The 15,125-nt window shown below is 44.8% G+C and overlaps 1 protein-coding gene across 2 annotated transcripts in view; it reads right to left on the bottom strand.

The window, feature by feature from the left end:
* XYLT1 (xylosyltransferase 1) overlaps positions 1–15,125 on the bottom strand; it is a 199,549-nt gene that overhangs the window by 63,129 nt on the left and 121,295 nt on the right. For both annotated transcript variants that reach the window (XM_082064507.1, XM_082064508.1), the window contains exons 3-4: positions 5,381–5,553; positions 4,570–4,772 (exon numbers count right to left, since the gene is read on the bottom strand). In XM_082064507.1, coding sequence (XP_081920633.1) covers positions 4,570–4,772; positions 5,381–5,553 — 376 coding nt within the window. The remainder of the gene's footprint in view (positions 1–4,569; positions 4,773–5,380; positions 5,554–15,125) is intronic.

Below are 15,125 nucleotides of genomic sequence, written 5' to 3'. Positions count from 1 at the left end.
ATTCCCATTATTGCATTTCAAGCCTGCGTATTGCAAAAGCTGGGAAGTTTTGCAAAAGCAGGTGGACAGCTCAAGTCTCATTTACTCCATGTAAACTGTATTCTCTCACCTGCTTCAAAGGTTCTGTCATTTTGTCAAATGCCCAGGTGAAATCTGAGCAGCTCATGGTAAATTTGACAGAGCAAAAATCATCCCTGATGCAGTTCACATAGAGTGGTCACCACCCGTGGTTTGCAGGGGACGAATCTGGACCAGTGACCGAAACAAGGAAACTGCTGTTCTCCCAGGTAGTTCTGGGAGCACCTGAAAAATAACTTGGAAAAAGTGCTGAAGCATTTTTCCCAAAGGCTGAACTTGTTTCTAAAACTTGGTGGTTATAATTATTCCCACCTGCCATCAGAATGAAAACCTGAAGACCTGGCTATTCCCTCCGCTCTCACCTTTTCACTCCTGGCAAACACCTTGCCGCCCAGGGACCTCTTTCAGAAGCCATCACTTTGCTTTCGTATTAACTAATACTTCATGTGGCTGCTCGCAGAGGAGAAGAATTTTAAATAATGAATATTCCTCAGAGCTGTTTTGTCTTCTGTTTCCCCTCTTGACACCCGAGGGCAGCAGCCCCGGGACGGCCCCAGCAGGACCTGGCCAGCCAGTGATGAGAGATGAAAGCTGTGAGGACAAGGGTGAGTGAAAGGACAGCTTATCACTCCTAGGCTGCCCACCACGTGTGGATTTGGCAGGAGTTCAAATGAAACTGTTGATTTGGGGTAGTTATCTTTGCTAATAACTCTCCTGAAGAGTCAGGAGTGCGGGTCTGAGGGGGAATGCAGGACAGGCAGCCTGAGGGGCTGGAAATGCCCATCTGAGAAAAAGCTTTGCCTGCTTCAAAGGGCAACTCTCATGGGTTTCTAAACGAGCATTTTAATCTTTAGATAACTAGCGCTATTTAGCATTAACAATGTTACCTTGACCATCAATCAGAGAACAACACAATGAAACAAGAGTGGGTCAGTCAATAGTTCTCTACAAGCTCATTTTTCTTAATTTTTGAATGTGATTCTGAGTGACAAAGATGATCTCCATAAATCACACCCACTTTGGCACCTATTTAAAGTACCATTCCCAGCCAGATGATCTCATTTACTCCCTGGAGCCTGCAGCCACCCTTCTCCAGGTGCTATTTGTATTACGATACACATGTCATTCAAGTTCCAGACCAAAATCTCGATTGAATGGGTCTGATTTGACCAAGTCTTCGCAACACAGGCTTTCAGGGAAAATACAGCTATGCAATCTTTACCTTAAAATACTGCCAAAAGGAAAAACACAAGCAGTTAGCCTGGGTTTAAGTTCCTTTGTTACACCTGATTGCTCATAATTGAAACTGTAGTTATATCTGCATTGCTGGCTCCGTCATTAAGCCACTCTATTTTCTTGCTATTCTGAAGCACTCCCCAAGCTCCTGCTAATAATTTTGCTTGACCTTTATTAAAGACCAAGCATTAGCTGGCAATTAGATTTGGTGATCCCTTTGGTGATTGAGGCTCCGTGATTTACTGTAAATTATAAATAGTTCAAATGTTTCATTACGTTTATTCTTCATACAGCTTTGTGGCCAGGTAAGCACTGACATGACATTCACTGTTAAATGATCTCATTAAACTTCTTAATTTAAGTGGTGCAACACTTCACCTGCCACATTATCCAAGGACTCCTGTAAAGCACATTAAACATTCAGCATCGATAGATGCTCTACCATAGTTCACCTTGTTGGGAGTGAAATTTCAGTCCCTGAACAGAAGGTTGACTACCTGATGCTGTTTGTCAGAGACAATAAATAATGCAAAGAGATACCATGTAAAGTAAGAGGTTAAAGGCATCAATAGCTTTCCCACAGAGTTTTGAAAGAGGCTCTCAAAAGAAACGACTTTAAATCCTGAACAAATGCCACTAAATTAAAAAACTGAAGGAAAAGGGAGGAAGGTGCTGGTTTCTTTCATTTCTTCACGAATGCAATGACTGCAACACGAGGTTTCTTGAGAACCCTGAGTGCACGTGCCCTGTTTTATTCACAGCCTCAGAGCAAACGGAGGGACAGCCACACCACCTCCCAGCTCGGGTCACTTCCAGGCGTTCATCTCCAGCCATTTCTTCCCTCCTGTGCTCGTTGGGAATGTCCAACGGAGCTGAATGGAGTCACGGTTGGATAACACACCACATCATTTCACTCAGGCCATTTTGGCAGATTTTGCCAGTGATTTCTGCTGCAGTAACAACCAGGAGCGCACGGATCAGGACAACTGTTGTGCTTGGGTGCTGCACCTACAAACTCCACAAACTAAACAATAAGGCATGAGAAAGAATAATCAGGGTAGCTGGCTTGCATGTGTTTTATTTTACATGGTTTTGTTTCCCTCCCAAAATGAATGGTTCTAATATTTTGCCTTTATATAGCACAATCTGGTTCTGGACAGCTCTTCTGAAGGATGAAGGGCTCCTCACAACGGCAAGGTAGCCTGTGAACACACCAGCCTGCTCCCCAGACACATTTAGGCTCCATCATATAGTATTAACCGCAAATACTGAATGTGTCTTTCTGACTTATAAGGCTGGATTAGCTTTAATTGTCAGAAGAGAAGTAGTAAAGGTTTCAGTGTTACAGATGGAATGGCAGATGGGAAGAGAAAGCTTAATGTGAAGCAGCTCTGGATAAAACCTATTAATCTACAAAATTCATATGTTCTTACGCAGGGAAACCCAGCAAAAACCACTGCAATATGACCAACCAGTGAGAGACGCGTGAACTGCCCCTCGCCCATTATCCAAAAAATCACGGCATGACGTCCGAAACGAGGAGAAAAATCCTCAAAACAGCCTATTTACTCTTTTCTGGAAAAACAATCAGGTCTCTAAGGGGCCTGCAGCAAGGTAATACCTTTCCAAAGATTACAAAGAATATTAATTTATAGCATCTCCACCATGAAAATGAAAGGAACTCATATATATCTTTGACGAGCTAACATTTTCCAGAGTTTATAGCTGTAATATTCCATACTCAAAAAAATCTAACAGTACCTCGAGGTCGCTGTCATTAAAACGGCAGCACTGAACAAGGCTTTTTAGTACTTGCTGCAGCACATTTGCAGCAGCTCTGGTCCGGACGGCTGTGCCGGGGACACGGGCGCTGCAGCCCAGAGCTCGACCCGCAGGAATTTCCCCCGCAAAGAGAGCGGCGCCTGGAATTTTTCCAGCCGAACGGCACTTGTGCAGAGTCTGAACGACTGCGAGATACCACGGCACTATTACAAAGAATCCATTAACGCCGAACGGACTCCAGTCTGCTCAACAAATCCTGTGATTGTTCCTGGCCACGTCTATAAGCGACTGATCCCATTTGGCTTTGTGGTTTAACTTGTTCCATAGGGAACTCAGAGTGGTTGAAACCGCCACAGGTCATGGCCTCCGCATTACACAATATTTAGGGTGGACTCAACACCACAGAAGGGTACCCACATACATCTGCTGGAATTAGTCTATAGCTATACCAGACCTTCAGCAATTATTCATCTTACTTGATTCCAAGTGCCATCACCTGCCTCTCCCTTTATGGTCTTGCATTTCTCTGCCTTTCATCATCAGTGCAGCATTCTTTCCAGGAAAGTGAACAACACGCTGCTTTTTCTCAAAACTCAAGAGATATACTACAGAACTACATATTCTCTCTTACAAGCACAGATAATAAACCAAAGTTGTTAAGTCTCTTCTTGTTGGACACCAAAAGTGTTTAGATCAGATGCAATGGGCACCAGCACTAAAGTGCTTTGTCATTTCCCACAAAATCTTTCCTAAGGCATAAGCTTATGGTTTCTTTCATTTTTCACTTCAGAGGGGATTTCTGTCTGAGCAGCAGCTTCAGGAAGGGACCCATCATTTGAGAGAGATTTTGCAGAAAGCAAATCAGCAAAAGGCAGTTAAAGCTTCAAATGTATCTCTTCTCTAAGAGTATTCAAAGCATGTGATGTCACCACTTATCAGAAAATCACCCAAGAAAGTTACTTCCCCTTTCATGAATTCATTTCAACATAGATGGAAACAGAAGTCACAAGGAGAATTTCCTCTTTCCCTCTTCTTGATAATACTTATAGCCTAAAACCTAAAAGACGGTTGTTTTTTGGGGGGGTTGGGTCTTTTTTGGGTTTGTTTGTTCATCATAATTATTTTTAGGGGTTATCTACTTTTCCACATTGTAATAAACCTTATGGAATGCAGCTGTGGGGCCTGGGTTATGTAAATCCAGAAAGAACATAATTTCACTTAAAATCACAAGCCTTGTCACATGGTGATGTGTGAAGTTCTTTGCCTGACGCCATCAGAATAAAGATATTCAGGCAACGGCTGGTGCTGAAGATATAATTGACTCCTAGCAACTTATTTGTCAGTTCTACTATCATTATCCTCTGCAGAAAAAGTACTAAAAAAAGGAAGACGAGAACATTACCTTCACTGAATTCATATCCACAAATTTCCTTTAGGAATAAAACATGTACATTCTTACAGTACTCTTTGTACCTGATGGGGTAGTCGGCAGCACTGAGGTTAATGAAGAAATCCCACGGCCAGTCCTTCATCTCCATTAAGTCCCTCATGGTCTGCAGGTAGGTGGACAGCAGACTCGCTCCTCCCCAGATAGTCGCCATTCTCCAAGAAGTGACTCTCACATTTGGGTACTGGTTGGCAAACTGGAGCACTTGCCGGTGTAAGTAGTTGGATCGCTTTACAGGAGAAAAAAGTAACATATTCAAGTTACTCTGTCCCAAACTGTCCCTCCCTGCACTTACTAACCAGCAGCTCTACTCCCTGCCTTGCTGAGTGTTGCTTTGCCCTCACTTACTGTGGCGCACGACCTTCTGCTAAACGCTCATTTGGAAACGGACAGAGACCCCTGTTTAATTTTTTTTATTACAACTATAGTAATCACTAATCAGTGTAAGTAGTTCTTATTTATCACCAGTAGATCCCAAAGGGTTCTTGTAAAGGAGGTGACTGTTACTGCCTCCCTTTTGGAGCCCTGGGTCAGCTCTCCATCCAGCGGGCCACCACTGTCAGCCTGCAGTGACTTATCCGTTACTGATAACTAAATGTTACAACAGACAGACAGACATCAACAGATCCTCATAGACATATAAAGAGAAACAAAGGCTGTTACATAGAGAAAATAACAAGAAAGAATAAAAAAGAGGCTCCAAACATACAACAGATGGAGAGACAAGAAGTGACATGCACTCTACGCAGCAGAGGGAAAGAAAAGATGAAGGAGATGACAGAGATGGGCAGACTGACAGATGGCGAGACAGGCAATTTATAACCAGTGATATATTACCTTGTCAACATGAATGTAATAAAAATGGTCTTTATGGTAAATAGCCTTAAACATGCGTTGGAGCTGCCGAGAAGCTCTGCCATGAACAACCAAGACAAAAGCGATCCTGACTGGGTTGGCTGGCATGTATTCTACGGAGTCCTCATCCCACTGTACATTGTTGTTGGCTTTTCCTGTTTGAAAACAAAACACAGGACATCTCTGAGCGCAGCCGCAGGGCAGGGGTGCAGGGAGCAGTACACATTTCACCTCGGCTCTTGCTTCAAAAGCAGTTTCTAAGGGGAACTGAGAACCACGGAGATGGTCCCTGCGTGGGGACGTGGCCGTCCCGCCAGCCCTGCCTGCGCCAACAGGGCGAGTGCCCAGCCATTCATGAGTCGGACCCAGATCTACCCGGGCAGGCACATTTGCAGCCTCAAAGGAGTCACCTCCAAGTTTCTAAACGCTGTTCCAAGGGTGGCTTGTCTCCTGCTCCCCAGAAATGACCCCCGTTTATCAGGAGACGCTTGTCCCAGTGATCAGCACAGCCCATCCCCACTGACAGCACCTGTTTGGAGCAGCAGATCTATCCCAGAACATTTAAGCAGCAGTCGCGTATCTTCACTTCTTGGCCTAGGAGAGGGACTCTCACTATTCTATTTAAAATTTATGTTCATTTTTATTTTACCAGAGGAATTTCTGGTGTCCATTTTCTAAAGCAAACACCGCAGGGTAACGTTAAGTCAGGATGTGCTGATGAACCGAAGGGCTCAGGGACATTCTCAGGAATTTAAAGTGGTTTGGGTTTGTGTAACAGCTCTTCAACACAAACACCTGAACACAATGGAAGAAAAATACAATTCTATCCCAAACTGACATTCATTCTTCAGTTAAACAATCTCTTGAGTGCTCCAACCTTGTAAGGAGCTTTCTCCACAAAAACGATTTAGGAAGAAGCTGGAATTTTGAAAGAACAAGGAAAGGAAGTGCCCCGAGGCTAAAAAAAAAAACCCTCTTGCCACAATTTTCCTCTTGCATGTTTTAATTGTTTTTATTTTTTAAATGGAAGGCAATATCATTGCCTCAAAAGTTAATTAGTCCCTTCTCGCCACCCCCCTGACCAAAGGTACAATTTTTCAGAGTCCTAAGATATGCACTGTTATTCTGGTTTATTTTCTCTAAAAGGTAAATCCATTTGACAACGTCAAAATTCTAAACTTCTCATTACAGTGAAAATACGTATTTAATTAATGGAAATGCATGTGAACACAGGCACAAACGCTCATTTCCCACTCCAGGTGTAAAGGTTTGGCAATCACAGAATCACAGAATCAGCTGGGTTGGAAAAGCCCTCAGAGATCATCAAGTCCTTGGTCCAACTCCAGTCCATTCACTAGATCATGGCGCTCAGTGCCATGTCCAATCTCAGTTTAAAAACCTCCAGGGCCGGTGAGTCCAGCACCTCCCTGGGCAGCCATTCCAATCCTGACCACTCTCTCTGCACAGAATTGCTTTCTAATCTCCAGCCTCAATTTCCCCTGGCAGAGTTGAAGCCCATGGCCCCTTGTCCTATTGCTGATGCCTGGGAGAAGAGCCCAATCCCCACCTGGCTAGAACTGCCCTTCAGGTAGTTCTAGAGAGTGCTGAGCTCAGCTCTAAGCCTCCTCTTCTCCAGACTAAACAAGCCCAGCTCCCTCAGCCTCTCCCCATAGGGCTTGTGTTCAAGTCCCTTCACCAGCCCTGTTGCCGTGGCATGAGCTGACCCAGCCGATCGCAGCCCTGCCACCAGGCCAGGAACGTTCCCATCCCCACCATCAACCACCACCACGGGATCCTGCAAACAGATCCTGTGAAACAACGTACACCTGTGTCCTCCAAAAATCACCCGTGCAATAAAGCTCCCTGGCCACAGGTGGGACCACAGACGGGACAGGACTTGAACCTGCTTTGTTTGAAAGCAGTGACTCTGCTGCACTCCCAGAAAAAACACAGAATTGGGTTTTACACTCTTTTATAGGAGCTACTAATCACCTGTATTTTTTTCCTCAGCATCAGAAATGTTTGGTTGGTTGTTTTTTTTCCTACCTTCCTAACAAAAGCCTGGTGAGCCAACTAAGTGTCCAAGTGAATTAGAGTTAAGTTGATGCCAATTAGCAGATTCTGGGTGTCCAGAGCAGATATTCATACTATTAGGAGTAAGAATTTCCTAACTGACGCAAATTTGAAGGGGACTCAGGAAAAGGCCCTCAGCAAACCGGGAGCGTACGAGGTGGATTTTCTATCAGCAAATTAAACCCTCTGGTTCCAAAGCAGCGTGAAGTCCTGAGGAGCTCCCAGCTCAACCAGCCCCGTTTCAACTTGTCACGGATCCTTTGGTTCTTCCTAAAAGCATCACGGAGTGTATCTGGATGAGTTGTACCCAGTCTGTGAGCGCAGCCACCAAGCCCAATGCACCTTCCAAAACATTGAACGTGCTCACGTCTGTCTGATTTGATACAAGGAACCAGAAAGAAGAGATTTGCCAAGTGTGAAGAGAGAGTAAGAGAGGGAAAGACATTTTTTTCCCCAGGGTTTGGAAACTGGAAACATATGTTGATAAAACAGTACCAAAGCTTTCTTTTTAAAAATGTCTTAATTATAAAACAAAAGGTCCAGGAACATTGTGGGGGTAAGAGCTGTGCCCAGTCTGTGGGATACGGCTCTTTACGAGGGGTTAAAATGCAGGAATACACAGAGACATTGAGAACTAAAGAGCCTACAAAGGCGCAGAAATTCATTGCCCCATGTATAAGACCCTTCCCACCCTACAGCCCCTCAGGACCATCTATCTGCAGCAGTATTGCTCATAAATTAAAGCAACTTTAACACCCCCAGTTGTATTCAGACTACCCATGGGGAATTTTCTAGCCCCATGAGTCACTCTAAACTTTAAACAGCAGCAACTTAAGTGGCATTTCTTTTAAAAAATCTCCACCACTAACTCAATGAGACTTGGATGAGCAGCATTAAAAGATTAGAAGAAAGCTTAAATGTAATTGTTCATCATTTTTGGTTTGTTTATTAGGGCCATTTACCTCCGCTCGGTTGTTGCATGTGCTTGGGGCTCTTCACAGCATCAGGGACAGAGGGGCTGTGAGAGAAGGAAACGGGCTTGCAAGAGAACTGACACGGGAACAAAGGGCGATTGCGATTGCTAAAACAACCCATTTTTCTTTTAAGCTGCTTTGATTTCAAGCTGATGATGTCCCATCTATGGACTCAAATATTTTTAGTGGTTATCATTACATTTTTGGAGACCTCTCTTCTGAAATTAGTGGCTTTCTACAATGATATGTAGAAGGTGACAGGAATTTAAAATAGCCATATTGTGGGTCTTTTATTTTAAACTAACTCGTTTTCAATACCCACACTATCATTTATCAAGCAATTACTGAGCAAAATCCTCCTGAATTTTCATCTGAAATGCCACCTCACTTCATCAGGTTTCTCTAATAAATTCCTCTAGTCACTTATTTTCCTCTCTGCTATTTTCCTACCCCAACCTCTTTCTTTTTCCATGTGTTCCTTCCTTGCTTCTCTTTTAGGTTCAGGTTTTCATAGTCCCATTTTCCACCTGCTTCTTTAATCTGTTCCTATTCTTGGCTGCCTGGAATTTCACAAAGGTAAGAAGGTTGTATTTTTTCCATAGGTCAGAATATCTGTTCCTTCTGCTCTCTACTGGTTCTTGCTTGGTTTAGGCTGGCAACCTCTATTTTGCAGACTGCTCCACTCATAAAGAACCAGCCTGATTTACAAATAAGATGAAACTGGCCTGAAACATTCAATTGAGTATTTGCTTACTAAAAAATACAGTAAGACTTCAGAGCTGTATAAACTACGTCAAGATTCGAACAGCTCTAATCACGGCATTTCTATAAGACGTTTCATGCAAACGAATGCAAAAGTCTCGCCCATCATGTTAACGCCTCCCTATTAAGGACTTGCCCCTCACGTAGGCGCACGTCCCCTCCTGGGTGTTATTAATAGCACAGAAGATGGATCAGATTTTTTCACTTAATATCATACTATTCAGCAGTGACGAAAGTGTAAAAGGGTTTTAGGGCAGCACTCACATTTAACAGCTTCTTCAGGGCCATCACCGCACTGTTTGCCACACGCACCAGAGCTCGCTTAGGTGCTAATTCGATTGGCTTCTACCCCCGGTCAATTCAGTCCAACAAAACCAATTGCCACAATCACCTTTCTCTCCCTGCTCCCAGACAGCCCTTGTCACCTCCGGCCCCTTTTCTCCTCCTCTCCCCCTGTACAGAGGGGCCACGGGCAGCTCCCTCTGCTCAGCCTTGGCTGGCACTTGTCACCTCACGTGCCATCGCTGCCCTGACAACAAAAATGAGTCGAGCCACCCCAGGAGAATTCCCATCTCCTCCTCCTGCTCCTTCCCCAGGGAAGTCTCAGTGGGACTGAAGCTGCCCCCCATCTCACCTTCTCTGAGCTTGCCCAGGCCAGACTCACCCCCAGTTTTCAAACGCCCTTAGCGTGGGCACGGCCTGTTGAGTGAACTTCCCTATGTGTTTAAGGATTTCCCTTTTGCTTGGGTAACTTCCGCAGATCACTGTTTCATAAAATGTAATGACAAGCCCATCATATTAAAACAAGGTGAAACAAAAGCCCTGAAGATTATGACATTACACCTCCATCCGGGGAGCACAGGTCTACCCTTGGCAAGCGCTTTGTACATGGGGAGAGTGAACAGAGTCCTTTCTGCAACCATCCAGCACACATTAAACAGCAGCAGGACTTGTGTTAAACTTCCTCAAAGTTGGCCATTTCATTATGCAATGGAAACAAGGGATATTGGAGGGATTTCTCCTCCTGCCTTGCTTCAAAGGGACAGTCACATGGGACCTCAACAGAAGTGGCAGCGCTTGCTCAACTCATAACAAACCCCTGTATCAAAGCGTATTTATTTTGCTATCCCACACTGAAAATGAAATGTGGTATTTTGCTCTGTGACCAAACGCCTGTCACAAACTTACTGAGAAAAGTAAAAGCTGCCCTTGTGGCTTCCTGCCGGCAGCGCAACAGGCCCGACATCCCCGGGTGCTGGCACCAAAACCACCCCTGCTTTTACAGGTAACAGCGGAATCTAGTGCTATGTCAACTTGTACCTTCTAGAGCTCAGACAAATCAATGGTCATAACTAAAAGTTTAATCTGCAGCTATTGCAGTATTACTAAATGCCACAATAATAAACACAGTGCAATCACTTTCGCATTTGTTGTGGTGCCACATTACACTCAGACATCCACCAATACAACTCAGAGCCAAGCTGCTAATCTTTTACTTCTATTGGTAATTAATGAGGTCATAAGACTTCTCTAGAAATCTTTTAATGAATTTTGTGAGCCAGATTATTTTTTGTATATCAGTCCATTGGTTTCTAGTTGCCCAACTCAGATTTCCACCGTAAACTCCCTCTTTTCCATTGCTCACAACTCAGAACAACGCAGCAGGTGACAATTTCCAGGCTTGGCTTGCATCTGAAAACGTTTTCCATTTTCATGAGAGCAAAACCAGTTTTGCCTTGTTAACAAGGTGACAAAACTAAAAAACAAAACATTCCTTCATTTAGAAAACCCATTTTTTTGTGAGTCCTAGTAACAGAAGTAGTTGGAGTTACATAGAAACAACAAAAAACTTCACTGAGCAATTTATTCAGTGAGCAGTCAGGACCTGATGAGGCCTTTGCCTAATTATCACATCATTTATCTGATGTGTCCAGAACTCTTGCTGGAGTTGAGGCCCAATGACCCATCACAGCAAGCGCCTCGTTTACCATCAGGCTCGAGAGGGGATGTTGTGTCTTCCCACAGCACCCTCCAGCAAAGACACCTCGCACAGGCAACGCCACCCCTGCAGTACAGCACGTGTTCGTCATCCTTAGATAAAAACCCAGCTTTTCCTATGCCAGAACCAAGAAATCTACCTTTAGCAACATTAATCCCAACTCCGGGATGCAAACTTTCACCTCTGGTCTAGGAAATTCTTAATTTGTTTCCATGGTGGCCCTTGTAGACATCTTTAGGGAAAGAAAATATCTTAGGTGGTGCTACCCACGGCCAAACCCTGCCCTCCTCTGCCTCTAATTAGCAGCATAAGCTAATTATGTTCAGCAGCTCGGGGAATCGGCACCTTTGTTGCCAGCCCACCCAGCGCCCAGGCCAGAGAGGGGCTGAGCTCCAGCTCAGCAAACAAACCAAGTTCCTGATGAAGATCATTAACATGACTGGTCACACCTGTGGCTTCTTTTAGTGGGTTTTAACTTGCTCAGCAAAGTAGGAGAAGTGAAATCAGCTGAGAAGATGCACAGGGACTTGAAGGGGATGCTTATGGTTTACATAATGAAAGGTTGCTGGTTATGTTCTGTACATTTCCTTAAAATTGCTGTTACCCATAGTTTTAATCTGTGAGTTAGCACAGAGCACTTGGGATAAACTTTCGGAAGCCACGCTGCTATGGAAAAGTGGATATTCAACTTTTTTGTAGTAATGTTTTATCTCAACAACCCCTCCAGTATTTTTCATTCTCAGACTCTATCATGAATTACAGAAGCAATTTATAATCCCCTGTAAATTCATATGACCAAGTAACCCATAAGCAAAAATCAATGCAAGGCAGGCAGGAAGCAGCAAGACATAATTTACAAGCACTCAATGCCTAGTCCATTTAACATTAGGGACAGATTTCAGTACTGTTCTTTCCGTGCTGAGCACAGCCCTGGCTGCTGATGGAGGCGTTTGGAGTCTGATTTCGTCGTTTCAGGGGGTGACAGCAGAAATTCAGGGGCAGCACTGGGAGTTTCTCTATAGCGAGTTTGTGAACTGATAAGCAGCTCTGCATCCCTACAGAATCTCAGAGAAAAAGGAAACTCACTGTTATTACAGATTTGGGTTGAGAGATTTTTGCCCTGCCTATGAACAGAAAAATAAAGTTCATGGAAGAAGGAAGGTAAGAGCGAGGGCACATGGAGACGTGTTTCAAGTTCACAGCTGGATCATAAGAAGGTGAATTGCTTTTATCTTTTCCCAAGGAAAACAAACAAACAAACAAAACCAAACCCCCGCACTTTTCTGTTTTGGAATTTGAGAGGAAACACTTCCAGGCCAGCTTTGCCGTCCCTCTGCCGTGTCCGTGCGGCACGGGCGCTGCAAGAGCCACCTGCGGATGTTTTGCACGTGATTTGAAGGATTTATCGCAAATGAAAGGAACAGAAGAACCTCGAGAACAAAGACAGACATCTTCAGTATCACAAAATCCTTGAAAGCAGTGGGGATAACACAGGACTGCTCCAAACCCGCCCCGCTTGTGTCTGCGCACACGCTCGTGCTGCAGCAGCACATTGATACCCACTGACTTCCAAACAACACCAGGGAGCGTTTGGATTCGAGCAGCCTGCTATATTGATAACAAAAACTCCCTCTGTCCTGCAGCCTCCAGTAGTTACTGAAACAACTTTATGATTTGCAAACGACCGACTAATTATCAGATACCTCTATACTCCACTTCCAACACACACTAAATTTAATTTACTATGATACTTATCTAGGCAGCCCAATAGTCTCAGTAACAAGCATGCTTTTCTGACTATTCTAATTATGAAAACGGTAGCATTCCTGGGAGACAAATCTCAATTATTTGTAGTTTTGCTGCAGAGTGTTAGCCAAGCATTTTCTCCCTTTTCCCACTGACTCTCATGAATAAATAAATAACACTCAAAAGCAACAGTAAATTAATTAATGTTGAATTAGAATGAATTTCCTAATAGTAATATTTATCATATAAATTAACAGCCAATTAGTACATCATGATCAGTGTTATTAGGGTGAATACAAAATGCCTTCTAAGTGAGCAGCAGGTTATTTTTACTATAGTGAGGGAAAAGACCAGACTTCAGAGAGCAAATATAAAGCAGATCCAACAACAGACACCAGTATTCCTGGCAAAGACTATTGACTCCTCTTGCCCCTTATACCCTAGACTTAACATCTGGAGGTAAAAACCTTGGAAACCACAAAAAAGAGAAAGTCCATATTTATAGGTATCTTGCAGTGTAAGCGAATGCTCTAGAACAGGGGTGTCAAACTCATTTTCACCGGGGCCACATCAGCCGGTGAGTAGTAGTGGTAAGAGCAGTTACATTTACACAGTCCTAAAATTACATTTGGCTCTTTGAAGGCAACTGTGAGGCTGATGTGGCCCCGGTGAAAATGAGTTTGACACCCCTGCTCTAGAATCATAGAAGCATTTTGGTTGCAAGAGACCCTTAAGATCATCAAGTCCAACCATAACCTCACTCTGGCACTAAAGCACATCCCTAAGAACCTCTAATCAAAGAGCTTTTTCCAGCTTCACTCCCAGGACTAACCAGGAGCCCATTCCGAGCGGGACCCCCCAGCTCAGAGTCAAAACTCATGGAGACCAACCAGCTCACCGCCGAATCCAGGAGTCACTCCTAACGCACCAGTTGTGCCACAATACACTCCAGACACAAGAAAACAAGCAGTCCTGTCTTTTCTGGTTATCCCTAAGGTGCGCAGGCTTTGGTAGCATGTGGAGCCCCATGCTCTCCCAGCGAGTCCAAGGGCAGGTCCTGTGGCCATGGTGACAGTGCCAGGGACACCTGCTGCGCATTGGGAGACAGAAAAAACATAGTGAAAGGGTTGAGATGAGGCACATGTTTAGCTATCTTACCCACCACTGATTGTTGCTAAGGATGCTCCTTTCAACAGTCCCAAACTGATGAGAACAGGAGTTTGTCAGACGAGATAAGTCATCCCACCACTCCCATGAAAACTGATGACATGAAGCCAAGCAGAAGCATTCATCAAACCTCATCTGCTATTTGCACTTTCTGGACACGGCTCCAGCCACTCCAAGAGCACTGCGGTTTGTACAAAGCCAGCAGGGCAGCGCTGGGAGGCACCGGTTCCTCTGGGCAGCTGGTTTAACTGGTGCACACCATGGGCCACTGGCCACCAGCACAACCTTCCTGCAGAGCCCCTGGCTGCTCTGTGTGTCCCCTGTCCCTCTATCAGTGACACTGGTGACATTCACACCACCCAAGAGCAGAAACATAATCACCGTCTGTCTGGGCTCTCCAGAAGTTGTTCAAGCAACGGCAACAGAGGAAGAATTGGCCAGAGAGGCTACAAGGCTCCTTTCTGTGGAAAGACTCGGTTTCTCCAGGCAATAGTGGTGGCCGGTGGCCCACGTGTACAGCAGCGTCCTCCTGGGACAGTACAGCTGGTGCTTGGGGACAGGGGTGGTGGCAGCAGCCCCAGGTGCAACCAGGTCCTGGGGTTCGCCCTAAGGGCACCGAAAGTAGACGGTTGAGTACTGATGTAGGTGGCCTGAACTCCACAGCAGAGGATATCAGCCCTGTGCAGATGGACTGACATCCCACCGGACACCAATGGCAGGCTCACCGCCACTCCAGCCAAAACCAGCCTTGGGCTTTGGAGCCAGCTCTTCTCTGCACCGACCTGCTGAGAGGGGCTCACAGCTCTTGGGCAGGACGAGAGAACAGAAAACATCCTTATTTCAGTTCAGACTTCCTCTTCTGCCTCAAATCATCAGCAAGTTTAATCCTCCAAGGAACAGAAACTTGAAAGCCTTTGGTACGGAGCACTTTGGTACGGAGCAACCAAAGTGTACGTTAAACCAGAAAGAAACAATATCAAGGTAACAAATTCCAAGCATAACAGCA

The sequence above is a fragment of the Streptopelia decaocto genome (assembly GCF_964273445.1).
Source record: "Streptopelia decaocto genome assembly, chromosome: 13".
Taxonomy (NCBI): domain Eukaryota; kingdom Metazoa; phylum Chordata; class Aves; order Columbiformes; family Columbidae; genus Streptopelia; species Streptopelia decaocto.
Note: the sequence above shows the minus strand (reverse complement) of the source record. Positions and strands in the feature narration are given on the sequence as shown.